The 27,259-nt window shown below is 40.0% G+C and overlaps 1 protein-coding gene across 4 annotated transcripts in view; it reads left to right on the top strand.

Annotated features, from left to right (window-relative positions):
* The window catches only part of CHST9 (carbohydrate sulfotransferase 9), a 248,140-nt gene extending 221,163 nt beyond the window's left edge, over positions 1-26,977 (top strand). For all 4 annotated transcript variants that reach the window (XM_074340204.2, XM_074340202.2, XM_074340203.2 and 1 more), the window contains one exon: positions 16,072-26,977. In XM_074340204.2, coding sequence (XP_074196305.2) covers positions 16,072-17,163 — 1,092 coding nt within the window. In that variant the 3' untranslated portion in view covers positions 17,164-26,977. The remainder of the gene's footprint in view (positions 1-16,071) is intronic.
* Positions 26,978-27,259: the final 282 nt, after the last annotated feature.

The raw sequence follows: 27,259 nt of genomic DNA, 5'->3' as shown, positions 1-27,259 counted from the left end.
CTGTGCTAAGTGCGATGGAGGCTGTGGAAGAAAGTGCTAGCACAGAGCCTGTTCTAAAGGGATTTTCTATCTTAAAAAAGAAGACTAACATACCTTAAATGCTGCATAGACTAACAGAGAATATGTTATTACTTACTTGCTTATTAATTACAGAGTATGGATAGTGTAGGAGTTTGGAGAAACCAACACTCTATTAAAAGTGGCCACAGAAGGGTCATGGAGGACTTTGAGAACCAAAGTTACTCAGATTTGATTCAGCAGGAAGTGAATGTGGTGGCACCGAAAGTTTTGGAGTTGAGAAATGACCTCAGGAAAATTAGTCTGGAATTTTCTTAAAACCATATCCTGTATTTTCTTTTTTGCTCCATCTCCACTGGTACCAGCCACCAATCTCTCTCCAGGCTATTCTGATAATCTCCTAATTTGACTCTTACCAGCCCCCAGTCCATTCTCCACTTGACTAGCAGGTAGAACTTTACAAAATGTCAATCACATCATGTTACCCCCCTGCCAAAAACCTCCAGTAGCTCATATTACACTTCTGATAAAACCCAAAGTCCTTCCCATGATCTCCACGATCTGACATTCCTACAACATGTGGTCCTTCCCTTCTCTTTGATTTCAGCTTGTGTCTCTGGGTCCTTACCACTTATGTAACAACCACATTAGCCTTCCCTCTGGCCTCCCACTAGGCCAGGCTTGTTCCCATGTGAGGCCCCTTGGCACTCACTGCCCCTGCCTGAAATGCTCTGCTCCCAGATCTTGGGTTCCTTCTAGTCATTCAAAGCTCAGCTCAAGCAACTTCTCTGCAATGGATCTTCCCTGGATCTTCCCTGCCTTCCCCTGCCACTAAAGCTCTGTTACATCACTCTGTTGTACAGTGTTTGCATCACACTAATCACCATCAAAATTGTCCTTATGTATCCATTGGCTGACTTGTTCATTATCAACCTTCACTCACAAGAACATAAGTACCAAGAGAACAGGACCCTTGTCAAAGTGGTTTGCCCCTGTATCTCCAGAGCCATTAAACAGTGCGCATATTAGATACTTAATAAATACTCCTCAAATGAATACATTTATTAAATAATTCTGCTGGCAGGCTGTGACAATAATCTAGGCATGAAAACGTAGTGTCTAAGTGCTACATGGATGGTGGGAATGAACAGTTTGGTGTGAATAGATGAAAGATGAATAGAGTCTCACATCTGAATATAAGAAATGAATAAACAATTGAAGACAAAGATTAACACAAGGTCTCCTGGGTGACTGCAGAAAGGTGATACTCTTGGCAGGAACATAAAAGTAGTGGTTAAAAACCCCATTTAATGAGCACTACATACTAGACATTATGTATGTGTTCCATTCCTTTTTCACAGCTACACTGGGTAGGCATCATTCTCTCTATTTTACAGATGGGAAGTTGAGTCAAGGACCCCCAAGTTATTTAGTCAGGTAGTCTATTCCACTGAGTGTGGCTGATTTTGTAGAAAAGTACTGATTTAATGTCAACTGACAGTTGCAAGTGAAGCATGAATAGGAGTAAAATCTAAGTCCAGTCTTCAGTGTTACCTCCGTCCCATTTCACAAGTTGTTGGGCTGAAGTAGATTTGAAATAGGTGTCTCACACCCTACCTTAGTATTCAAGGGTTCCTTTGCAAATTGGTCTGAGCAGCGGTAGACTGCTAGGGTTGTCCTTCTCATTCTGAAACCATGCAGGTCTTGAATAAGACACTGAGGGGAAAGTGCCAGGGTGAATGTCGGAAATGGGGTTAATAGAGCAGAGTGACACCAGTTACCTTGAAGACAACACCCTGAAGAGTTATATAGCCCCTGAGAAACTAACCAAAATGCAGCATACAAACATTTTTTGCTTCCATCTTTCTGGCCATCCATCTGTTAAGTTACTACCTAGAACATGGAAACTAGACTCTGCTAAAAATAAGTCTATAGCAGGGGCCAGGAGGAGAGACAATCCTGCTGATGAGTTTGGGGCGTTAGAAGATGCTACAACTCAACATTCAAGTGTCCTCTTATTCACGACAGGAAATAGACGTTTTCCCTCAATGTATAAATCGCCATGAAGATGACATCATAGATCTAGTGTCTTGATGGTAAAAAGCCCTGAGGACCATGTCCTCCAGTCATTGGGAGTTTACCAGGGTTGAAAGACACCTGCAACTTGCCTCTTTTCATCCCTGATCCAGGCACACAGCTCACATGTGCCTACATATTATTGTGTTTTTCCAGATTTGCATGCACTGAAATGCCAAGATATAAAATAAGTTTTTCAAAGACCACTGTGGATGGAGTGAAGATCTCTCTACTCCATAACCACCAAGTCTGGATATGTGTGTTTCTAATGGGAGTGTAGAGGCAGAAGAGGAAATAAAGATGCCGTGAAGATAAAGAGCTTTGTTCAAGGCTGGCATAAAAGCTGAGCAGATGACCAGAATCTCTGTGTGGTTTATGGTACAACACAAGAGGCCCAAAGTCCAGGCAGCCCGAGTTTACATCATGATTTTCTAAGAGCAACAGCCCAGCACCTCCTTGGCCGTGCCAAGGACTGGGGGTTGTACAGTAGAAGATCGGTTCTTGGTACCCAACTGGCATAACTCAAATTGGAGAAGAGAAGCAGCCAATGGTTGGGTGATGTCCACTGTCCACTCTAAATAGAGCTGACTCAGGCACACTCAGCCACCTCACGGAGGCTCAGTAGGAAGGATGGTATTCATTTGGATCAAATCAAAAGGTAACACTCTTCTAATTACAGATGTGATGGCACTGAGAACCCTGTGAGGTAAGCGTGTGTTGTACAGTTTTGGAGTCAGAAAAGCCTTGGTTTTAATCCCAGCTGTAGCAGTCGTAAGACACCTGGCAAGTTTAATGGAAACACGATCATAACGACCTGCTAGAGCTGGGGTGAGGATTACTTTGTTTGAACAGCACCTGTCAGACATGAAGCCCTCCATAGATATACATCCAAAACCCTCTCTCACCAACCATCCTCTCCCTATGGCTTTCGTCCAGGAGCTGTCCTTTAAAGGGACTGGAGCCCTGGCAGGAGTCAAGGCAGGCAAACTCACCTCATTTGACAATTGGTATAAATCTACCCCTCCTCACTCAGGAGGAAGAATGCTCTGGACCTGGGAATCTCAACAGATGGGTCGTGAGTAACAGGTGAGGTAACAGGATTGTCCCATTGATCTGAGAAATGGTCCAAAAGTGCAATTTTTTAATTTGGTTTTCAGAGGTGAATGGTGCTCAAAGCCACCCACTTCCATCTTGTTACAGTATTGGCTGTAGGCCCACAGTTATGGGAGGCCCTAAGAAATGCCCTGTATGGAGCCTGAGACATCTTTGTGGACAGTTTTCCCTTGCGTGGGGCATAAATGGAATTAACAAACTGTGATATTATTTCTGAACAAGGTACACCAAAATGTGTCTGTTCCTTCCAAGGAGCAGATTACAGAATTATAGTGAGGAAAAAGGGGTGATGATGCTATGTTGGAAAGCTCTTCAGAGAATTATGCTTGCTTGCTTGCTTGCTTGATGATACCTGGGTCTCTGTGAATAGATTATTAGAATAGATTAGAGAATTGTGATTGGATGTCAAGACCAGCCCTGCCGGTGTCACTGCACTCTCCCAGTTGGCATTGCTCTTCCCAGGGTTCAGTAGCTTTGGACTGTTAGGTGATAGGTGGGAAAGAAACAGTTCCGCAGGTATATGCTATTTCCTGTACTTGGGCTCTGCCTAAAGAAAGGTTGGACTGCCCCCAGTTCCCCCTCCTTGTCACCATTTGTGCAGTTGCACTTACCGAGGCTGGGCTGCAGGTGGCAGGCGACCCTCTGCGATCCTCCCATATCCAGTGGGAACTCACGCTATACCAGCTGTGGGGAATGAGGTTGTACAGACACCAAACACTCTCACCCTCAGGCTAAAGGATCAGGCCAGTGCCACTCATACCTGGCTTGCAAAGAAAGGGGGACCAAAAGGAGAGACTATGGCCATGCCATAGATGCTTCTCAGTAGCCATTTCAATGACATCTTGTGTCAAGTATAATCATCTTCAGGAGAAATGACCCCAAAAAGCTTTAAAATTTAGATTAATAAAATGGTATTCTTACAAATAAAATTGACAGATTTTTATCTTAACGCATGAAGAAATGAGACCTTACAGACATCCATTTGATCATTACTTTGTTTTGTATTAGAGATCTGTTCACTCTGACCCCTTCATATACCCTGTTTCCCTGAAAATAAGACCTAGCCAGACCATCAGCTCTAATGCATCTTTTGGAGCAAAAATTAATGTAAGACCTGGTATTATATTATATTATATTATATTATATTATATTATATTATATTTATTATATTATATTATACCTGGTCTTATATTATAGTAAAATAAGACCTGGTCTTACATTAATTTTTGCTCCAAAAGACGCATTAGAGCTGATGGTCCAGCTAGGTCTTATTTTCAGGGAAACACTGTAGTAACCTACTCTGTCTTTCTACTTTGCTGCGAGTTTCTGTCTTACATTCTTCCTTTTCATTCTTTCTCAGACTGAAATTCCCCCAAAGGAACTCCTCTCTGCATGGCCTCAGGAGCCCCGTGGCATGATCTGGTGCCACAGGCAACCCTCTCTTCCTAGCATAGCCCCCAGGTAACCCATGGTAGCACCAGAGTGAGTTGCCTGCCCTGGACTAAAAGAGTTGGGCCAGGATTTGAGGAGGCAGGCTTGAATAAAGCTGAGTTGACACGTATGCAGACAACATAAGCCGGAGGGGCCTGTGTGTCACCCGAAGGTGCTGACACAGGCAAATCTGATCTGGGACTGGCAGATGTTTAACCAAATAAGACAAATGGAATGTGACCCTGCCAGTATCGCTGCAGTTGGCGTTGCTGTCTCCAGGGCTCAAGTAGCTTTGGACTGACTAGTAGGCAATGGATGGGGAAGAAACAGGCCCGTGGGTGTTCCTTCCTGGAACTGGGCTCTCACCTCACCGGTGCTAAAGCCCTCAGCCCCACCATTACCTTGACTCAGCTATTGTCTTGGGCTCTGCTTCTCTTTATGGCTGTTCTTTTTCTGTTTTCTTTTTACCAATAACTAACCAAACTTCCCCATATTTTTCAGTCTGGAGCCCAGAGGGGAGAAGAACTAATGGATTTAGCTAGTTTTCATCCACATGCCTGGGCAGAAGCTATTGCTCCGGTCCTCTCATTGGTTGCCAGCTGGCCTATAGAGAAGCTGCCCTGAGGGAGATGCCCACTCCTGACTGAACAGTGTCCACCCCTGTGACTGCACACATCAACAGGACATGATGTCATACTCATTTCAGTCTGAAGTTGGCAAGGCAGGCATGCTGGATGACATGTCCAATATCGAGGGGAAATCAGAGCAGAAAGGCACAGAGACAGGAAGTGTTAACATTTTGGAGAAAGCTACTATATGATAGACACTATACTAGGCACTTTATAACTACATATATCTAGTTAACTCTCAAAAAGACTCACCTGTCCCCGCCATCAGAGGACTGGGGTTTTAGCATGGCCTTGGGTAAATGGGTCCAAAGAGGAGGATCTGGTTGATCTGGCTCAACATTGAAAGATTTTGTACTGGGCTGATCTATCCAGCCACCGTGTTCCTGGCCTCACTACAGCTTCCTTCTCTCTTGCACTTCCATTTCCATCGCGTGGAAAGACCCCACATCTCTCCACTGCTGACCCATGTCTCTGACCCTCCCTTGCTCCCTAGTTCACCCCTCTCAGTGTCCAATTCCAGTATCACCTCAGAGACTCGTTTCCTTTGCCTGGGAAAATCGCGTGCTTGCTTACCCACACCCATAACAACCTTCCCCCCAATAAAAGAAAACTCTACACTTAGGCATTCCAACCCAGTGAAGCTGGTTCCTTCTTCCCCACCATACTCCTGAAAACAAGAGCAAGAACTGCCTACCAACTGAACTCCCTAGAACCAGGTGTCAGAGAGTCAGGGTACCCTCCTCATTTCACCTTTAGAACCCGCTCAGATATACACGTTACTGTTGCTGTTCATCTTCAAAGTAAGGGGAGGAGATGCTGGCTGGCAAATACTACTTTTTAGAAAAATAAGCACTAACTTACAGACATTAAAGAACCGTATTCCAAATTATTAGATATCTAAAATTCCAGTGAAATAGCAAAATTCTAATAATCAAACATCCATTCATTCTACCTGTTTCATGCTAAATGCAATCGACTGTATTTTGTTATTCTCATCCACATTTGACATACGCAGGCACAACCTAGGAGATAAAATAATAAGGAGCAAACATTCTGAATGTGTTTCAGTTGATCAAGTTGCAGCTCCTCGTTAAGTTTTGAGTTTCTGGAAAAAGCAAGCTCTTCTAGTTCCTGGGTTGGAAATAAAGAATTGGACTACGTTCCTAACTTTTCCGTTGACTTTACAGAGTGACCTTGGGCAAGTTATTACACAAATCTATCTTAATTTATCTCTAAATTTGAGAACAAAAGAATACCTCATTTTAAAAAAAAACTTAAAAGAAACATAAAATGATAAATCTATAAAAGCATATTGAACCCCTTTGGGAGAAGTCTTACCTATTTATAAACATTAAGGTTCTGTCTATTTTCAGCGTCTTGCCACACCAGAGAATGCACTTTGCTCAATAGAAATTCTTCCTTGATGTTCACATTTTGTTATATCCTCAGTGCTCATATTTTGTTTCTTTGACTTTAAGGGGGAAAAAATAGAGAGGAATTTAATCCAAAACTGAAAGAACTGGCAAATAAAATCATAATTTCAATCCTTGCATCCAGGTGACCATACAAATTAGCTTGTTGGATCAACCTGAATAGCCTCACTACCAAAACTATTGTTTTGTGTTTAAGCAATTTAAGTGATTTGAAGATTGCAGCTTGGCGAGGGCTAAAATTCACTAGTGTCCCCCTGTATCCGCTAACCCCAAGTGTTCATTATTCTTTCCTATTACCTATCACAGTACTTTCTTGTTGTCTTTCTTTGCCTTTCCTCCACTTGAATTGATTTTTTTCTTTCCTTTTTCATTCAATTGTCTTCATCTTTCTTCCACTCACCTTTATCTCCATTATGCATTTATCATGTGCTCTTAACTTTGCTAAGTGTTTTGAAGAGAAGAGGGGGAGGAGATGAAAAAAGCAGAAGGAAACACTAATATTCACCTAGAAAATGCTGGTCACTAGAGATGCTCAATAACTAAAGATTTATTGACTAAATCGATAAGAATATTTACTATGCATAGGAAGCATACTTTGTGTTGAGCACTCTCTACACGCGTTTTGTATAATTCAGCAAACCTGCAAGGTAGGTGCTGTTATTATGCTCATTTTACAGACAAGGAAAATGAAGCTTAGAAATTAAAGTAGGTTAACCAAGGTTACCCACATAGAAAATGATAGAGCGGGGACACAAAGCAGGTCCATGTGACTCAAAAATCCAGGTTCCCAACTTCCCTACTTGTAACAGGCATATGCTTTGTGCTTTACTTACATCGATTCATTTAATGGGCATTAAACAAGGAACAGATTGCTTGATATATGATGCAGCTGAAAAAAGACATAAATGACTGAGACAGTGCTTGATGCAGCGTTATCAATAGCTGTGTTAACTTAGGCAAGCTACGTAAACTCTCTGAACTCCAAGCCCTTCATCTGTAAAATGTATGTATCCATAGCTTGTCTTTGGGTTGATGCAGTGATTAAATTAGCTTGCTCTGTGCCTGGGCCTTTTAACTAGGCAACCCAAATGGAAAAGCATGTTCCAGAGAGAGGAAACACAGAGCCAGGAAATGATTTTGTGTGGCACACACTTTCTCCAAGAAATCCTCCCTTACCTCCACGCAGAGATTAAATGCCCTCCTTGTGTGGTATCCTAGAATTATGTTCTTCCTGCATCTGATCACCTGCCATAAGTGTGGTAATTCTTGCTTTTCTTTTCTGTGTCTTCCTTCCCCACCCTGATCCTGAGGCTGCCCCATAAGAGCAGGGACCGAGTCTGGCTTGCTAGCTGTACCTCCAACACACTGCCCAGCACCAGGCACACATTAAGTGCTCAGGAAACGTTTACTCCATGAAGAATTGGAGATGGAAGACTGGGAGGAGGCGACAGGGGCAGATGGCATTGAGTATTAAGACTATATTGTCCCAATTGTCCCCAGTGTCCTATTGGAAATGCAGTCACAGCCTTCACTCCTCTCATAACTAAGCACTCAGCTTCTGAAGCCCTTGACCTAAGATTTGAAAGGAGTAGCTGTGGCACAGAGGGACCAGCAGAGAAACACTGATTTGTATCCTCAGAGAGGACGGGGTTTCAAGCATCCCACCCACTCCCATTATTACTCTTATTAATGACTAGAAGTAACTACGTCTTCATGATGGTATGAAGAAGTGCAATTGCACTTACATCTAGATTCCAGATAAATCACAAAAGATACATTATAAAAGCAATATAATAAAATTAAATTAGAAAAATGTCAAAGCTAAATGATAAAGGCGGGGAATCACCATCTAGTCACCAATATTATCATTGTGAAATTTGTCTGTTAATTGCCCACCAAGGTCCCCCCACAACAGATACAGTTTACAGTTTTTAGGACATTCTCAGAAATGGCACAATCAGCACCAATATGTAATAGGACGAAAGACACATAGGCGACAACATACATAATTACTATAAGTGCTGTATTTTGATTTTGTAAAAGCAAGCAATACTTCTTAGCTGAAAGCAAATACATTGTCCCCAAAAGTTGGGCATAATATCACTTACTATGTGCCAAGCAGTTTTATAAGCACTTTGCTTATTGGCTTATTTGATCTTTACCACCTTTGAGTTCGTTCCTACTGTTGTCCCCTTTTTCAGATAAAGTAACCCAGTTCCAGCAAGGCGAAGAAGCTTACCCACAGTCAGCGCTCAACCCCACGCAGGCTGTGCTCTTATCCGCTCCAGGGTCCTGTCTTTCTTAGGGTACCTGTCCTTTTCAAGAGAAACTGGAAACCAAACTTGTTCCTACAACTCAAGTGTGGGTCCACACCGAGCCCTGCAGCTGCCAGTAGGGGGACAGTTACATTCCCACCCTTTTGGATTCTGAATCTCACAAAAGGGCTTCGGGGGTTTCACACTTCTTTCTACTGCTTTTCTGATACAGACCGATTGTGCCGGTGCCTAACTTCTCTTGCACAGGGAAGACGAGAGAGTCGTGGCCCCCTCAGAACTCAGGCCAGAAGAGGAAAACATTTAAATCTGGAATCCACCAGATGCCAGCCTAGATCCCCCTCTCTCCTCTGCCCGGTACAATGACAGCAGGAAATCTTTGAGCCCAGAAAAGAACTGGGCTTGTGCATTGTCCTTTTTCTCAAGCTGTGTGCTTTAAACAAATTAATATTTCTGAGGCCCTATTTCTTCACCTGGAAAAAGGAAGTGAAAGACTATCATGGCCACAGGTGGCAGTGTGCGCTGTGGGGTCCGGCCATAAGCAGGCACTCGGTAAATGGCAGACGTTGTGATCATTTCTGCTGCTCTGCCGGAGCAATGCCTCCAAGGCCCGTAAATTCAGCTAGCGCCTCCACCAGCCAACTCCCAAATCTGTATATCCAGCCTTGGAGTCCTGCTATCCACATCCACATCTCCCAAGGACACCTGCAACTCAGAAGGTCTGAAATTAGAGGTAGTGAGGATCCACACCTACCCCACAGCGTCCTGCACTTGCTACTCCTAGTTCCTCTCTCTGGGAAACGGGAAGCCATTCTTTACACTGCCTTTACCTCCACTCCTTCCAATCTGATCAGTTTTCTAATGTTGCTTCAAATAATTCCCAGAATGTTCATTCTAAGTGCCTGCCTTATTGAAAATTCCTGTCTCCTATGTGGCAATGTCTAGACTCTTTATATGGGCACAAGGCCCTCCTGGAGTGACTGACTCCCAACCCTACCTGCCTCTGCCTCTCATCTGAATCTGGTCCCCGGAGTGTCCTTTGCATGGTGGAACGCACAATTCTTCCCATCCCTGGCTTGTCCACCTGTCAATATCCCCGTCACCCTCCCAGACCCATCTCAGGCATCACTTCCTCTGTGTAATTTGTCCCAAAAAAATGTTTTCAGAAAAATTAGGTGCTCTTGTCTCTGTTCCCCAAACACCCTACGAATCCTTGCCTATGGCAATTGTCACTTTTTTTCCATAAACTTCTTATTTTTATTAACCCATTTAAACTTTGGCATCTTCAAGGGGCTATAAATTTTTATCTATTTCATCCTTATTTATACAATGGCAAAAACAGCATATTTTAATAGTTCAATACGTGTGTGAGTGAATGAATGATCAAAGTCATTGAGGTACATAGTTTCTATCAGGTGCACAATAGCAGATACAGTCTTACAGAAATACCACCCTTGACAACAGCATAAAGCCAGTGTGACTAGTTGCCTGAATAAGGGGCAGTACAGGAATGATATTGCCCTTCAATTAAATTCAAAACATATGTTTGTGCAAGAAACCATTCTAGATATTAGTGGAGGTTACGTAGACTTACAAGACTACACACTGACCTTCAGTAAACTTAAAATATAGAGAGAGTCACCTCAACAACTAAATATAACCACTAACTAGAGTAAAACAAAATGTGCTAAATAGGAGACTGAGCTCTCAGACTGGGTCAGACTTGTCTTTATACCCCACACGCTCATTTCTGCTCTCCCAGCCTCTGACACACGCTGCTGGAGCCTTTGCCTCGATGGTAATACATTATATAAGTGTGTAATTATTTGCTTAATATATTTTTCCCTGCAAGAATATCAGCTCCGTGTGGACAAAAACCACATGTGTTTTATCCACCACGCCTTCCTTGGCATCTAGCACAGCGTCTGGTTGTAGCAGATGCTCCGCGACTTTGGGTGGGAGGAAGAGAGGAAGAACGATTAATATCAATATTGAAGATCAGAGATTTCCTAGGGGAGGTATATTGATACAGAGACCTTAAAAACAAAGAAGAATGAGACTTTCAGATTTACTGCAGTTAGTGAACATTCCACAAATTTTTTTCACTCGATTTATTTGAATACTCATTTCTTTCATCTACAGTTACATATCTTTCCAGTAACATTACCATAATAGCCACTCTTTAAAGGTGTCTGTGGAAAACTATAGCTTTCTGCCATAGTGTACAATTTAGCTGTGGCTAAAAGAGTTTCTGCAGTGAGAAAATCAAATAACAATGTAAGCTAGAATAGAATTACTTTCCTTACAGGTGGTATGGACTAAGTGCTAAAGTTGTTTCATAGAGAGTGGAATTCCTTGCTGAAGACCTGGGTGGTTTTCATTTTCTATCAGCCTAGGATATTTGCAAAGTCCCAAGAAAGGGGGAGAACACTGATGGGGAATGCTGAGAGCCTGATGGAAGCAAGTAGAGGACAGAGAACATGTCAGGACAGGAGCAGAACATAAAATGACAAGAGGCCCTAGGGTGACAGGCTGCCAAAGCCAGCTAAACAATTGAGACTTTAGTTTATATATATAGTTGAGCCAGTTCCAAATTTTAAGTGATAAAAAATAAAATATTTTAGGAAGACTAATTTGGTAATAAATTTCAGGGAGACTAATTAGGAGGATACTTCAGAATATCCAATTAAGAAATAAATAAAAAGATTTTTTAAAAGACGTTATGAGATGCAAATTAACCAGTTTACTTTCTGATTGTTAAAGCATCTCTCTGATTTCATGAGGGGGTGACCGGAATGTAATAGAACCTTTTCAGAAATAGAAAAGAATGCGGGAGGAGCCACTTTTGGAAAGAACAAGATAAATTTGGCTTAACCTATATTTGCTCTAGGGACAATCAGAATGAAGTACCCTGAAGGAAAGGAGATGTAAGAGTTTACTTTTTTTATTATTGTTGTTGTTGTTGATATCATGATGATGATGATGGAAACTCATAAGTATAAGCCTCAAATGAAAACACTATTAAGCTTCATTTCAGTTGTCCAAACCCCTTATTCATGGAAAGCCGTCTCCATGATTGGAAGGAAGTGGAGTTGGGCTGTGGGTGGGGAGAGATGTCACCACATCCTAATACTGGTTTTTATAAGGTGAATGATGGTGAGATAAGGGGTCTCTGGGAGAAGGTCTAACAGACATCAAAAAAAAATAAAAAATGCTTCATTGGGTGTTGTTACTTAGAATTAACACTTTGCCCATATCTTGATTTGGTCCAAGCTGAGGAAGCTGACTTGTGCTAAATAAACTAACAGGAGATTGAAGTCTAATTTATGAGCAATGAACCTTTTCCTCATGCAGTTATTTTTCTAGCCGAGCTAGTCATTAGAAAGTGGCTTGGGGAACATGCGCCTCCAGCAAAGGGAATGGATAAATATGGAGAGTATTTCACATGGTCCGTGTGAAGGCTGATGGGGCATCCCTGCCTACAATAGAGTATTAGTCTCTGCTTACTGAAATATTCATGCCCAGCGTATTGAGTGTGTTTCTCTCCTAGTTGTACGAGATGAACTCTTGTTTTTTTACTTTCCTTTGCTGTACTCTAGTTCAGTGGTCCCCAAATGCCATTACTGCCTGGGAAGCACCTGGGGAGCTTGTTTAGAGTCAGGAGCCCCTCCCCAGAGATTCTGCTTCCGGGTGTCTGCAGTGAGGCTTGGGAGTCCGGATTGCTGGCAAGCCTCCAGGGCTTCCGAGGCAGCATTGAATGACTTTGAACCAATCTGATTTGGCCAGCAGGTAAGGCTCCAAGCCCGACACCCATACTTTAGCACAAGCAACTCTTCGTGTGCCTACTTTATTTATTTTCTCTTCTGCCAAGGGTTTGTTTGAATACAGATATTTTCAGCACCTTAACAAGAATTGGTGAAGTATTTATCTGTTAACCTTGACCTTTGATTAACACTGTTTTTCTTCAACAAGGTCGTGAAACAATTGTGTGGAAGCCCATCATTACATTATAATCATACATGCTCATTCAACAGTTATTTATTGATCATTTTCTATGTGCCAGGCACTGTGCTAAGTACCAGAGATCAAGCAGAAAACAAGAAAGATAAGACCTCTGCAGGCACATTCTGATGCAAGAGAGGTGGAATGGGGTGGGAAAAGACAACGTAGATAGAAGTAAAATTGTTTCACATTGTGATAAATGCAATGAGGAAAATAAGCAGGGTTTTGTGGGAAAAAATCTCAGAGGGAAACATAATTTAAACCAAAGAGATACGAACCAGCTCCTTATAGAAGTGACTTTCTAAGAGCTAAAGGAAACAAAGCAGGCATGGCTGGCTGCTGAGAGCTTAGATAATATAGTAAAAAGTGGTCACAGAATTGCAAAACCGGAGCAATGAGCTGGAAGGTTTGACGGTGGTGGTCAGAGAGATGGCGGGGGTGGTGCAGGCCCTGGTAAGGGCAAGATCTATGTGAAATAGAAAACACTTCTATTCAAGGTGAGGTGCTCAAGCAACCGAGAACTCATTGGGTGTCAGAGTCACTACACATACTGACAAGAGTAAGAATGAAGAAGCAAAATCTGAGCATAAAGTGACAAGATCAAGAGTAAAAGCAGATGACAGCATGAGGAGGGGTTGAGGGAGGTTCAGCCGGACACATGTCCTTCACAGAAGCAGGAGGTTTTGCCAGGAGAAACGTCCTGGAGGCAGCAGTGGAGTACAAGGAAAGAGCCTCCTCTCTGCCCACTGAGGGACAAGTGGTTCCAATAAGCGAAGTTTCGTCTACTTGAGAAATTGCAAGGGAAGCAGAGTCTTGGGGACCAGCCAGGTTTCATTTAGAGAAAGTCACGGGAAACAAACACTCCAGAAATCCCTGGAGATTAAAGGGGAATTTGATGACCACAAGCAGAAGGTCCAGAGGGCACAGTGGAAGGCTGATTTTGTTTTTGTTCTTGTTAGTGGGGCAGGGAGAGAACTAATTAGGGGACGGGGAGGGGCACACAAAGTATAGTCTGGATAATAATGAACATTGGGGAACCATGAAATTCACTAGGTCACTAGGATAAAGTACTACTACTATTAAAACAATAAGATTAGCAATTATTATTTATAATTATAGTAGTTGAAGAAATAACAGCAGAAATAGAGTGGCAGTTTTATTTCCGGCCTAAGCTGAATACTTCCCATGCAGTCTACCAATAAACCCATGAGCTTTCAAATTTCAAGTCAAATTTTATATTATGTGTGAAAACTTTATCAGAGTAAAGAGGGATTCACAGTGTTGAAGTCTTCCCGGCAAACTCTGAGAAGACAGCAGACAAATGGTTTTAGAGTTGAAGATTACGGCAGCTGTTTTTTATGGAGTTACACAAGTTGGTGTATGGTGATCAGGGGTTACTCACATGATCTTGCACTAGAAGGAAGCAGGGTACCCTCCCTTAAAGCTCAGCTATTGAAAGGACCATGATGCCTGGAGGTGGCTGCCATCCACCGCATTTCATTCCTCTGCTCTTTTGCTCAATTTGCTAGAAAATTCTTAATCATCTTTGAATACCTAGTTCCATTCATTCTTTCATTTGTTCATTGAACAAATATTCTAGAGCAATTGCTATAGGTTATAGACCATTTTGGACACTTGGGGATACAATGGTAAATGTATATATATATATATATATATATATATATATATATATATATATATATATATACACATCTCTTCTAGGAACTTTTCCCCTGGTCTCATGCATTACTCCCCCAACACATCATTTCTTCATTAATTTTTCCAATAACATACTGACAACCCTATATGTATGTATATCTTCAGTCCAGTCTTCTCCTCAATCATATTTTTCAAGTTTCAGTGAGATCATGTTACTTCTCTGCTCAGAGCCCTCCAAAGGCTCCCAAATCTAGCAAGAGTAGAAGCCCACGTCGTTACAGTTTTAGTCCCTGAAGAAGATGCCACCTTGTAAATCCCTTCTTCCATGTCTCCCTTTACCCAGTCACCGTGAGAGTTGTAGGAAGGATGTAGTCAGATGAAGAGTAGCTGGTAGATGGGCAGACTCAACCTGCTGACAAGAGAACTAAATGCTAATTCTACTTTTGATGCAACTTTATATAGCAGGGACATCAGGGAGACTTTTTTGGATTCCCTAGTCATTCTGCACTTGGGAAAGACAGAAGAAGGTCTCACACATGAATTAAATTATATGATAGTATGACTATAGTTCTTAAATTATTGTGATAAATGAATTTATAAAAATAAAACATTTTCCGGGGTGGGAGGAAATACGTTTTGCAAGTACCTAGAACACAGACGTGGTCATCAGGGTTTTATAATTATCCTTGCCACAATTTTAAGTTGTAATTTATGACTTTGAACTGTTCTGAGCATTACAGAATGCCCCCAAAAACAATAACAGAAACTGCCACCCAAACACAACTGCATTGTATCTATATTCAGATGAACTAACTAAATCAGTGCTAGAAAGTAACACACTGCTTAATAGCGCAACAATCACTGACCTACAGAATAATTGAGCTACATTCTATTATGCTACAGGCAGAGCTCAGATGAAAATTTCAGAGCCCTTTCATTTCCATCTTGTGGACACTTTTTTTCTTTCCTTCATTTCTCTCTTTCTTTCTTGTCTGCATTTTGTAAGGTTATATAACTGACAATAGCTGCCAAGGTAATACAAAGACAATAACAAACTTACTAAGAACATAGATTCAAATCAACTAATAGTTTTAGCACAATAATATTCAGACAATTTAGCATGAGAAAAATCTATTAGTGTAATGCAGCACATTAATATTAAATGAATAATAACATATAAGTAACCCAAATATAGATCATATATAATGTGAAACATTGGTCCAAAATGATGCATGGATGCCATTTTTCATTGTTATGTTTTCTATAAAGAAACTTACTACAAAGTATATATTTGGCATGCTTTGGTAAGTTGTTCTGGCAGTTTATATGAAATGTGCTCTCCTTGATAGTGTTTTAAAACAACTATGTTAAGTTCCTTATTAATATACCCACATTTGTGAGTGTGCTTTCAACATTTCTCCTTCTCTATTTTAACAGAACCCCAAGTACCACATCCCTGAGGATCCCAAGAAAAAAAAAGAAAATCTTCTATTTAACTCTGAGAGGTCTACTGGGGTCTTAACGGAGACCAGCCACTCACAAAGAGAGGGGCAAGCTTTGGGCAAGACCACGGAGTCACCCACCTTTAAGTTGATTGAAAAACATCAAAGAACTAAGACCCTTTTCAAGAAGTTCAGAGAAATGAATTGGCCATTGGACATCCACCCTTTAAACAAAAGTTTAGTCAAAGACAACAAATGGAGGAGAACTGATGAAACCCAAGAGAAGCGCAGGTCTTTCCTTCAGGAATTTTGCAAGAAATATGGTGGGGTAAGTCATCCTCAATCACAGCTTTTTCATATGGTATCCAGAATCTATGTAGAAGATAAACACAAAATCTTATATTGTGAAGTACCAAAGGCTGGCTGTTCCAACTGGAAAAGAATTCTGATGGTATTAAATGGATTGGCTCCCTCTGCGTACAATATCTCCCATGATGCTGTTCACTATGGGAAGCATTTGAAAAAACTAGATAGCTTTGACTTAAAAGGGATATATACTCGTTTGAATACCTACACCAAAGCTGTGTTTGTTCGTGATCCCATGGAAAGATTAGTGTCAGCATTTAGGGACAAATTTGAACACCCCAATAGTTATTACCATCCAGTATTTGGGAAGGCAATTATAAAGAAATATCGGCCAAATGCCTGTGAAGAAGCATTAAATAATGGATCTGGAGTCAAATTCAAAGAGTTTATCCACTATTTGCTGGATTCTCACCGTCCAGTAGGAATGGACATTCACTGGGAAAAGGTCAGCAAACTCTGCTATCCATGTTTAATCAACTATGATTTTGTTGGAAAATTTGAGACTTTGGAAGAAGATGCCAATTACTTTTTAGAGATGATTGGTGCTCCAAAAGAGCTGAAATTTCCAAACTTTAAGGATAGGCACTCATCTGATGAAAGAACCAACGCTGAAGTCGTGAGACAGTATTTAAAGGATCTGACTAGAACTGAAAGACAATTAATCTATGACTTTTATTACTTGGACTATTTGATGTTTAATTATACAACTCCATTTTTGTAGTTTGCATTCATTTTCCCTGCATTTATTTCATCATGATGGCCTCAAATGAGCTAGCTATAATTTTCCTGTAATTCTCTGTATGAGAGAAATTTAACTAAGTGCAGTTGTCTTGATTTAATGAAGACTTTTACCAAATAGTATGACACCAATTGGCACAAAGTTATAGGAAAATTACCTAACAGAGACATATAAACAATTTGAGTTGTTCTAAAATGTTTGGAAAAGAGCTGCTTGTGCATTATGGATTATATTATAGAAGCAATAACCTAGGCAGCTGCTACATTAGCTGCAACAGCCCCTTGTAATGATAGGAAAAGGGATCCAAAATAGCATTAGTGAATGTCTACATCCTGGAATTTGTTGTCTAAAGTGCATGGATATATTTTTAGCAGTCTGTGACATATTAATCAAACCTTGGATAGTTTTCTAACATCCTGGACATCTTTCTATCAACTGTGACGATAAATCAATGTTGAAATGATATTTTGGACCTACGCATTTTACTTTAGATGACAAGGCATTATGTGATTTACAGTATGAGAAATTAGCAGAAAAACCAGATGAGGCTATGGCTTTTTATATTCAACAGCCAATAAAAAATGCACAGCATGCTAAGATCAAAGCAACCTTCCTCTTCCAGAAAAACGTAAGGGAATTGATTCTGTTTTCTTCTGAGCCTTCTCTGCAGAGACAAAATTAATACAACCACTAAAGGTCTTTGCTTCTGAAGCAGGCGGTTGAGAAGTTTAAGCCTTATCAGATATAAATGTGTTCCTAATTCTGGTTTAATTGGGCAGGGGGGAAGTTATGTGGGGATGGAATAATTATCAAAACAAAAGTTGCCAATCTGAATATAGACCTCAAACAATAACAAAATTTTATAAGAATATTATTTGAATCAAAGCATCATATGCATAGCTTTATATGTTGAATGTACTCTAAGAATAGCTTCTGTTTCCAGTCTAATTATTTAGCTTGAGAACGACTTCTTTAAAACTAATATACCACTTCAAAGATAGGTTATGTTCTAGAGAATAAACATAACAAGAGCCCCTTAGAAACGTTTTTAATAGGCTTATGCATAAACAAATTAAGATATTTTCTTTTTAAGTTTAAATATTCTGTACTAATAAAGTCAAATACCGTTGCATTTAAATATTAAATCAAAGTCTTCGGAAAATAGGACCATGTGTCACCTCTGTGAAAAGTTGCAATGCATTTTAGAAGTTTTTTTCCAAGGAACCCTAAAGTAGAAGACACATCAGGATGGGAAACTTATTTTAACAAGTCAACTGTTTTACCCTGAGTTAAGCAAATCACATGTCATTCAAACCCTGTTTAAATTTATTTATTGAACATACATGTTCCTTTTCCCAAACTATCATTTTATTCTCATCAGTAAATAATCAGTAATATCTCTAAAAGGAAAGTAAGTATTAATATTTGAATACTAATAGACCAAGACAGTTATAGTCATACTTATTCCATTTTGATTTTTTTCACTTCATGGCTGAGTATTCATGAATCACTTCACTCTTTACACATACCTGCCCTTTCCCATCTGTGTCTCCCATTGAGTGGGTAGAGGCAACCGGCTGCCAGATCATAAGTATTAAACCTTCTAAACCAACATTTTACCACTTTTCCACTCCATTTACTCTTGCCTCTAGACCATAGTCTTAAGGTATACTTTCTGTTTTTAAGGAATTGTACTCTAGAGTAATCTCAATTGTATAATTTAAATTTTCCTATACCATGTGCAGTGAAGTCCTAGTAACTTAGAGATATTGAAATGATCTTTTTAGACAAAGACAGCACAGAAAATATGCCAAGAAGCCTGAAATTTTATTCCTACACACTTGATCTTAGTCAAAAGGCCGAGAAGTGATGCAATTTTATTCCTAAAGTATATAAAACTAGTTTTAGATGGGATCTGCTGCAAAGGATAGAGACATTTTTCTCAGAGTTATTCTTAAACCACCTGAGGAGAAAACAAACAAACAAAAACCTTTCTTTTCATAATTTTGGAAAGAAAAAAATGGAAGCAAGTGTCCTATCTCTCTTATTAACATTTCTCATGCACTTGAGAGAGTGGTGTGTGTGTGTGTGTGTGTGTGTGTGTGTGTGTGTGTGTGTAAAACTATATATATACATATATATATAAAACAATCATATATATGAGCAGTCATATATATATCTATATATGATTATTTGGCATTGGTGGTAGAGAAGAGAAGTGAGAGAAAAAAATGATGCACAATGCTGTCTATCAAAGCTGTTCTATACCTTTTACGATATATGCTCCTTTCCTGACCTTTTCCACCGAACATGTGTAACCATAGGTCATGCTTCAGTCATTCTTTTCCTAAACAAACTCTCTGATGCCAGCTGATATCTTGTGTGGTTGTGAGTTCCAGAGGCCATGTAAGTTTTTATGAAACCAATTTTTTATGTACCAATTTTTTATGTACCAATTTTTCCTTTTAAATGACTTATTTTCAAGTTTGGGCCAAAGAAGCCAGTCATCATCCTGAATTTTTTGTGATTTTTAAATACCTATTCCATTTATCTCTCCTGAATTGTTCCACTTTGTAGACCAACTCACAATCATCTTTGTGATTTCTGCCTGTGTGCAAACCCCAGGTATTAGTGCCACTGCCCCTTTGGACAGTCAAAATCTCATGGATTTAGACTCCCAAAGGCAAGTGACCAAATCTAGACTTATCTTCCAGATGTTCAATGTTCCCATTTTAGCATTAGCAGGCTATAGGTATAGTTATTAGTTCTCTAATTAAACCCTAAGGATCTTATTTGTTTTTTCAGGCAGCAGTAACACGCTGGGCAGGCCCCTTCACTCTGTTATTCCCCTGTCTGGAATTACTAGTAGAGTAACAAGCTGGCAATTAAATCCAAAACCACAGTTATTTAACCTGGTAAACTACCTATAGATGTGCATTATTGATGTGGCTGTGACCAGAAGCGGCCATAAATTTCAATGGAAATGTGTATACAGGGCACCCAATTTTCTGATTTTTTCACATGTGTTTGAAACTATTCATTCAGGCAATGGAAATGTGAGGCCACTTGATAAATTCTCTAACTTCACGGTCTATAAAATATTATCTAGCAATTCAAGAACTACTTGGACACCAATTATAATTAAAAAGAGGGGAAAAAAGACTCTTACACTTTATTCATGAATAATTATTCTTCAAAAAGGTGTTATCTTCTAAAATATATAGTTCATAGCTGAAGGGGATATATAAGCAGAGGCAGAGAATTTTGAATTTTAGAATTGCCTTTGAAAAGATCACTGCCTGAATTAGTAGAACTTGGAATTAGTAGGCTGGGAATACAGCAAACATCTCCTTAAGGTGAGTTCTCATCTGGCCTCTTGGAGCATCTTAGTCTCTAGGCCTTCGTGGAAGATGGCAAAGGAGAAATTTTGCCCATGGCTAACATCCCACCCTGCTCTGATAGTTGAAGAATGGTTGGCCAAAGCCTTTACTAGTAGCTCAATTGCCTGATAACCTTAGACCAGGGCTAACTCAGCTTAGTGTTACTTTTAACGTCATACTTCCCAATCTCAATCATAAGCATTATGATATTCATAATATAGTCATAATTAAACATTTATTCAATACTTAAGTGCTTTAAATGCATTAATTTATTTAATTTCCATTTAGTCAACCTAAGTTAGGTGCTATTGCTAGCGCGCGCACACACACACACACACACACACACACACATACTATAAAATAAAGGAGGCTAAAGCAGAGTTTGGTTGAGTAACTTACATAAAGAGACACTGCTGGTAAATAGGTAAGGAGGCAGGATGAACCCAAGCAGCAAATACCACTAACAAACTCTCTTCTCAGAATATTATAAACTTACATATTTACTTTTGTTTTATCATTACATGTATTCATAACAGCTAAAGGCAAGAAATATATATTGGCATCTTGAAACTTCTTAAATAAAAATGCGGATATAAATGCATGTGCATGTGTGAATTCAACTAGGTAGTTATCGCAATTCAAATCAACTTATCCCTTTATTCCTGCTGAGTACAACTGACAGATTCAAAGATTTTGTTAAAAACTAGGCTTCCCCCCCCCCCCATTTTTTTAATCTCCTGTTGATCATGAGACACAATGTTTTCAAAAAGAGGGGGGAAAGTCCCTGGAACAAATTTAGCCTAATGGAAATAAACTATCACTTTGACAAGAAAGTCCAGACAGCTACAGGAGTGGGCAAGGTCAAAGAAAATATAACCCAAGAAGGAGAGAGTTGGGCCAATTTTCCCCACATCGGCATTTGATGGCCGCTGAAGATGGTCATGGCTCAGCAAGTCAGTCAAAGTGAATGCTCCATAACTACTGTTAGAAACTAAGCAATTGTGCAGGGTCTCATTTTCCTGAGTTCTCATCCCCAGGACAAACTATAGTTGTTACATACGCTAACATGATTCAGGGAGATTATAGAAAAGAACAGAGCAGCAGGTTGACTTAAACCAACTGAAAACACCACGGAAAAAAAAGGTCAAGATAAGTAAGTGCTCAGCTGGAAGAGGGCTGATGTTTTCCAGGTCTGGGGGACTCCCTTCCTGAAGAAGACGAAATCTGAGTTCTACAGAAGGGTGTTGCCTCACATCATTTAGTTTGCAGAAGAATTGCCTAGTCACTCACATCTTAATTCTTCAGCAAGGTCATATCCTTCCAGACAAATTTTTTCAAATCCATGGAAGCAATCATTTTTCTTTCCATCTCTAAGCCTCTGCTCAAGTCTTACACTATATTTCAAATACTCTCCTCTCTATGTATCTGGACATTCGTTTTATGTTAACTCAAGAAAGAATCTCTTTAGATTATTCAATTTTGAAATTTCACACTTCATGAGCTCTCTGATCAATGGAAAAAGGCAAAATGATTTTCCCCTGATGTGACTTGCCTCAGATTCTTCTCATACCAATAAATGAAGGCATTTCTTCCCTACTTTTTCTTTGCTTCATTAATTTGTTCATTTGTTAGATCCCTCCTCATATGAATTAAAAATCTCTGTTGTCCCTGGAATATGTTTTAGTTCTTCTGAGAGGAAAGGAACTGTGTCCGTTAATTCACTTTGCACCATTTCGAGCAAAGCACTGAATGGAAAGCGTTACCTTAATAGATGTTTCTGATGCTGTTGTTGAAAGGTTCACCTACAGCTTCTCTTAGTGTATAATGCATATATTTCTGCCTTATGACTTTCAGGCATGTATAAGATCAGTGGATCTAAAGAGAAGGCACTAATGCAGGGCAATTGAGGGAAATGCTCTAAGCCACACGCCTTTTCAATGTTAATAGTCACATCTTAACCTAAAATATAGCTGTGGACACAGCAGTTTTTTACATTTCTAAGATGACTTATTTGTGTATTAAGTTTGCGAAGGTAATGTTGAAGAAATGCATGATTTTAGTCAATTACTGAATGCCATTACTGAGTACAACTTACTAAGTAGCAGACACTGGCATATTTTACATACATTCACTTAATGACATGAAGAGTATGTTTAATCCTTATCAAAAAAAATGAAAGTTAGGTATTATTCCACCCATCATTTTATGAATGAGAAAACTGAGAATCAGAGAGCCTTAATGGTGAGCCCCAGAGCCAGCTTCCTGCCAAGGTCCCCTCTGGCTCCAAAACCGAGACCACACACAGCAGTCTACAGGCCAGATCTGGCCACAGATATGCTTGGTTTGGCCTACAATGCATTTTATTTAATATTTGAATTAGTTGCCAACGTTTTAAAATTGGGACTCTTTTCATCAATAATAAGGAATTTCTGTTACCCTGCCTCTTACATGCCCACCTGAAAATAGGTGGGCAGAATCGAGGTGGGCCACGTTAGAGAAGCCAGAGACATCTCACTGAAGAAGAGCATCTTCATGCTCTCACCTAGCCATCATCACTCATTGACCTTACCTGGCTGGCCCCTAAGTGTCCCACCTTTAAACTCCTGCTCTGAAGTGTGTGTTCTTTCATCCACCAAGATTCCCAAGGAAAAGCAATTCCTAAACATTTTCTTCTACCATATCTGTGTTGTGCAATCCGTGAGGTCATCACATTCTCACCCAAAGTGTTGTTCGTCCTTTGTTCTTATACCCAGTGGAATCGCCAAACAATATTTCATTGCTTGAGGAAATTTCTTCTGACCAATAACAAAGATGTTGGGAGAAATCCAGTACCTTTCTTTGGCATCCTTCTGTCTTAGCCACTGGATCCTGCTGCTAACAACATATATCCCCATTCCCCTCCCCAGCAGAGATGAGTCATTCTCCCAGGCCCCCACAACCTCAAATTCTAGGGACAAAAACTGGTTCCCACTGATGCATCCATACTGCTGTTCCATAACCTGCCTTCAACACTCTGAAAATTGCCTAGTTCCCAGTTTTCCTTAAGGATTTCCCTATCTAGTGCATAATACTCATCTCCACCACATTCTTGCTATTTTCCTGGGTGACTAGCATTCCCACTGACATGCCACTATCTTTGCTTCTTTGTGCTCTAACCTCCTCTTCTTCCCATTTCAACACTTGAGAAAAGCGTTGGAGAAAAACAGAAACACAGCCATGGGAAGCAATAATCATGACTCTTATCCCTGAAGAGCAGAAAACCTGTGGCAAATTTTATAGGACTTCATTTTATCCAGTCATTTCCTCAAAATGTCTCCAAAGTTTAGAAAAATGTTCTTCAGAAATATTATGAACTGAGATGTATCCTCAGAACACTAGAGGAACTACCAATTTAAAATGATAATATTATTGGGATGACTGCTATTAACCTTAGGGAAAAAATCAACCCTGATTTAGCTTAACAAGTCCTCAGAAAAGAATGGAGCACACTTATGTGTGTGTGTGATTTTTTTCTTTAATCCCCATCGATTATAACTAATAATGAAACCTGCTGCCTTCATTCTGTTACTTTGTTGAAATGTTAAAGACTCTCAGCTCATAGATGGGTCAGTGGATATTGGTAACAAAGCCCTCTGGGATTCGGACCAGCACTAAAGCAGAAACTTGGCATCTGCGGGCTGCCAATCACAAGAACTAGAGCTGAAATGATGAAGTGAATTATGGGGACAGAGCTGGGCACTGCCCAAAGTGTTTGAAAGTTTTCAGGATGAAATGGCAAAATGAAAACTTTCCCCTTTTGAAATACAAAAGACTGAAGGCAATTTTGGCAACTCAGTGTCATACTGAACAAAGTGAAGACCAATAAAAAAATAAAAAGTCATTTTTCAAATTGACCTGAGATGATTGAAAATGGAAAATATTTTGCTATTTCAGTAATTAGTTTGAAAGCAACTGCCCCAAGAAATATTTTGCAATTTAACTTAAATGGTAAGAATGTACATTTTCTTGGACTCCATTAAAGGATTTGTCTCTACTTGCCTTTCTATTAAGTTGAATCATAGGACATTGCCAACATTTGACCACCTCTGATGTACAAACACAGCCCTTTCATAGTGTCCCACTAATAGTTCCACTGCTACCTATCCAGGTCTAGACACAATAGCATTGACTGGAACTATACAAAATAGCCTCTGAAAAGAAGTCCCACTCCTCATCACTCTTTCCTTTTTTCCTCATTTTTTCTTTGTAAAATTTTAATTGTGGTAAAACAGAATTTACCATCCTAACCATTTTTTAGTGTCATTAAGTACATTCACGTTGTTATGCAGCCATCACCACCATCCATCTTCAGAACTCTTTTCATCTTGCAAAACCGAAATTCGATACCCATTAAATAACTCCCTTTTCTCCTTCCACCAGTCCTGGAAATCATCATTCTAGTTTCAGTCTCTATGAATTTGACTAATTTAGATACCTCATGTAAGTTGAATTATGTAAGTCATGTCCTTTTGTAACTGACTTATTTCCCTTAGCATAATGTCCTCAGGGTTCATCAATGTTGTAGATATGTCAGAACTGCTTTCTTTCTAATGCTGAATAATATTCCATTGTACATATAACTCCTTCCTTTAATCCATTCTACACACTTTGAAAATAAACTTCCTACAGCATCATTCTGCTCCCAGCTTCTTGTCGCCTGTCTTCAAGGCCCTCAATAATATAACCCTTGGCAAATATCACCAAATAACTATATCAAATCCATTATTATCCAGCCAAATTGAACTATTACATTCTTTGAAAACATTCGTGCTTTCCCCGCTATTTTGTTCTTATTATTTGCTCTGTCTGAAGTATCCATTTCTCTTCTATCTTAATGACCTTCTCTCATGCCCTCTCCAACATAATACCACCCCCCCCAACCCCTGTCCTCTCACCCCACTCCCTCGCTCTCCTCCTCTCCCATGACCATCCCTCAGCTCACTTCATCCACTCTGCCTGGGGAATCTCTTCTATTCTACTTGCTTTAACTCCACCCATAGGATAATGGTTCCCAAATCTCTTTCTCCAGCCCACACATCTGTCCTGGACTTTGACTCAAATTTCCAACTTCCTGCTGGACCTCTTCACCTGGATGTCCCATTGGCACTTGCAACTCAACATGACTAAAGTTAAACTCCTCATCTAACCCCTAAACCTGTTTTCTCCTTGTTCGATGGCATCACCATCCAATCTACTCTGTCTCCCATGTTGGCAACTGAGGAGTCAAGCCAGACTTCTCCTTGTGCTGACTCCCCACAGCCATGGGGAAGCCCATTAATTTCACCACCTGCATTTTTCTCAAGTTTCTCCTCTCCTCCCATCCATTCCGCTACTACCCTAAATCAAACCCTCACCTTCTCTTGCCTGCAGTGCTGCAACAATTTCTAACTGTTCTCCCACTTTTATTCCTCTCAACACAATCCTCCACACCGCTGCCCTTGTTATCACTCTATAATATAAACCCAAGCCTGGCATTTCTCCACTGAAAGCTCCTTAATGGTTCCCATCATACAATTGTGTTTCCTAACACACACAATATCCTCCAGGATCCCAATTCTTTGCCAATCACGTTTCCTGCAAATTCTTGCCTCTCTGCTTACTCTCCAACAACCTAGAATGGCCATGACCCCAGATATTGTGGGGTTTCCTGCCTCCAGGGCCTTTGCTCATGCTGTTCCCTCTACTGAAGCACCCACATAACCCCCATTAACCTGTCCAACATCTCCTAATCCCTAAACTCAGCTCACCTCTGACATGGTTCAAATGAGAAGCCCTGCTCTGAGCACCCATGTGCTACTGGAAAACAGTATACTATGGTGGGTCTTGTATCCTGGGTCTTGTTGTCAGTGAGAACTGGGTCTGAATTCCAAATTTTCAACTTTTAAACTTTGGAACCTCTCCAATTTATGTAGCTTCTCTGAAGGCTGGTTTTCTCATCTTGAAAATAAGGATAGCAATACCTACCTTGTCAAGTTATTGTGGGAAATAAACGGGAAAATGTTTGTAAAGTGTTTAATAAGTGCTCAAAAATAATGATTGTCATTCTTCCATTAGATCCTGTATATATCTCTATGTTTGCACTTATAGAATTTTAATTATTTATGTGAGTATCTGGCTCCCCCAGGAGACTCAATTCCTTGTCTTGTTCATCTTCGTAACCCCAGAGAACGCACTTGTTAAATATTTGTTGAAGAAATAAATGTAGGCACAAATCCCACACACCTACCCCAATGTTCACATAGCTCTGTGTTCTTCCCTTAGGCACATACTGACTTGTATTATAACAATATGGAAATGTGTCTTAACTTTTCTGTCAGATTCTAAGTTACCCAAGAGTAGAAACCATGTCTTGCTTAATAAACATACATCTAATTAAATTTTAGACTTTCAAGTGTTGATTCTTTTTGATAAGATAATTGTTTAAAATGGGCTTCCTAGCCATAACATAGGAACAAATAATAAAAATCCGTTACCTCGTTCACCTTCTATTCATTAGTTCTACACACTGACCAGGCTGAACTTTTATCTCCTTAGATAAGTCACGCTTTTTGCCTGTGTTGGAGCCTTTCTGAGGGCAATTCCCTGAACTTAGAACACTGTGGGCCAATCTAATACCTTGTCATTCTTCAGAAAATCCTTTCCTGACCCCAAGACGAGGT

Source organism: Rhinolophus sinicus, chromosome 4, assembly GCF_057876585.1.
Source record: "Rhinolophus sinicus isolate RSI-liver-muscle chromosome 4, RSI-T2T, whole genome shotgun sequence".
NCBI classification, from domain to species: domain Eukaryota; kingdom Metazoa; phylum Chordata; class Mammalia; order Chiroptera; family Rhinolophidae; genus Rhinolophus; species Rhinolophus sinicus.
The sequence above is the reverse complement of the archived record's forward strand: the minus strand, read 5'-3'. Positions and strand labels throughout refer to the sequence as shown.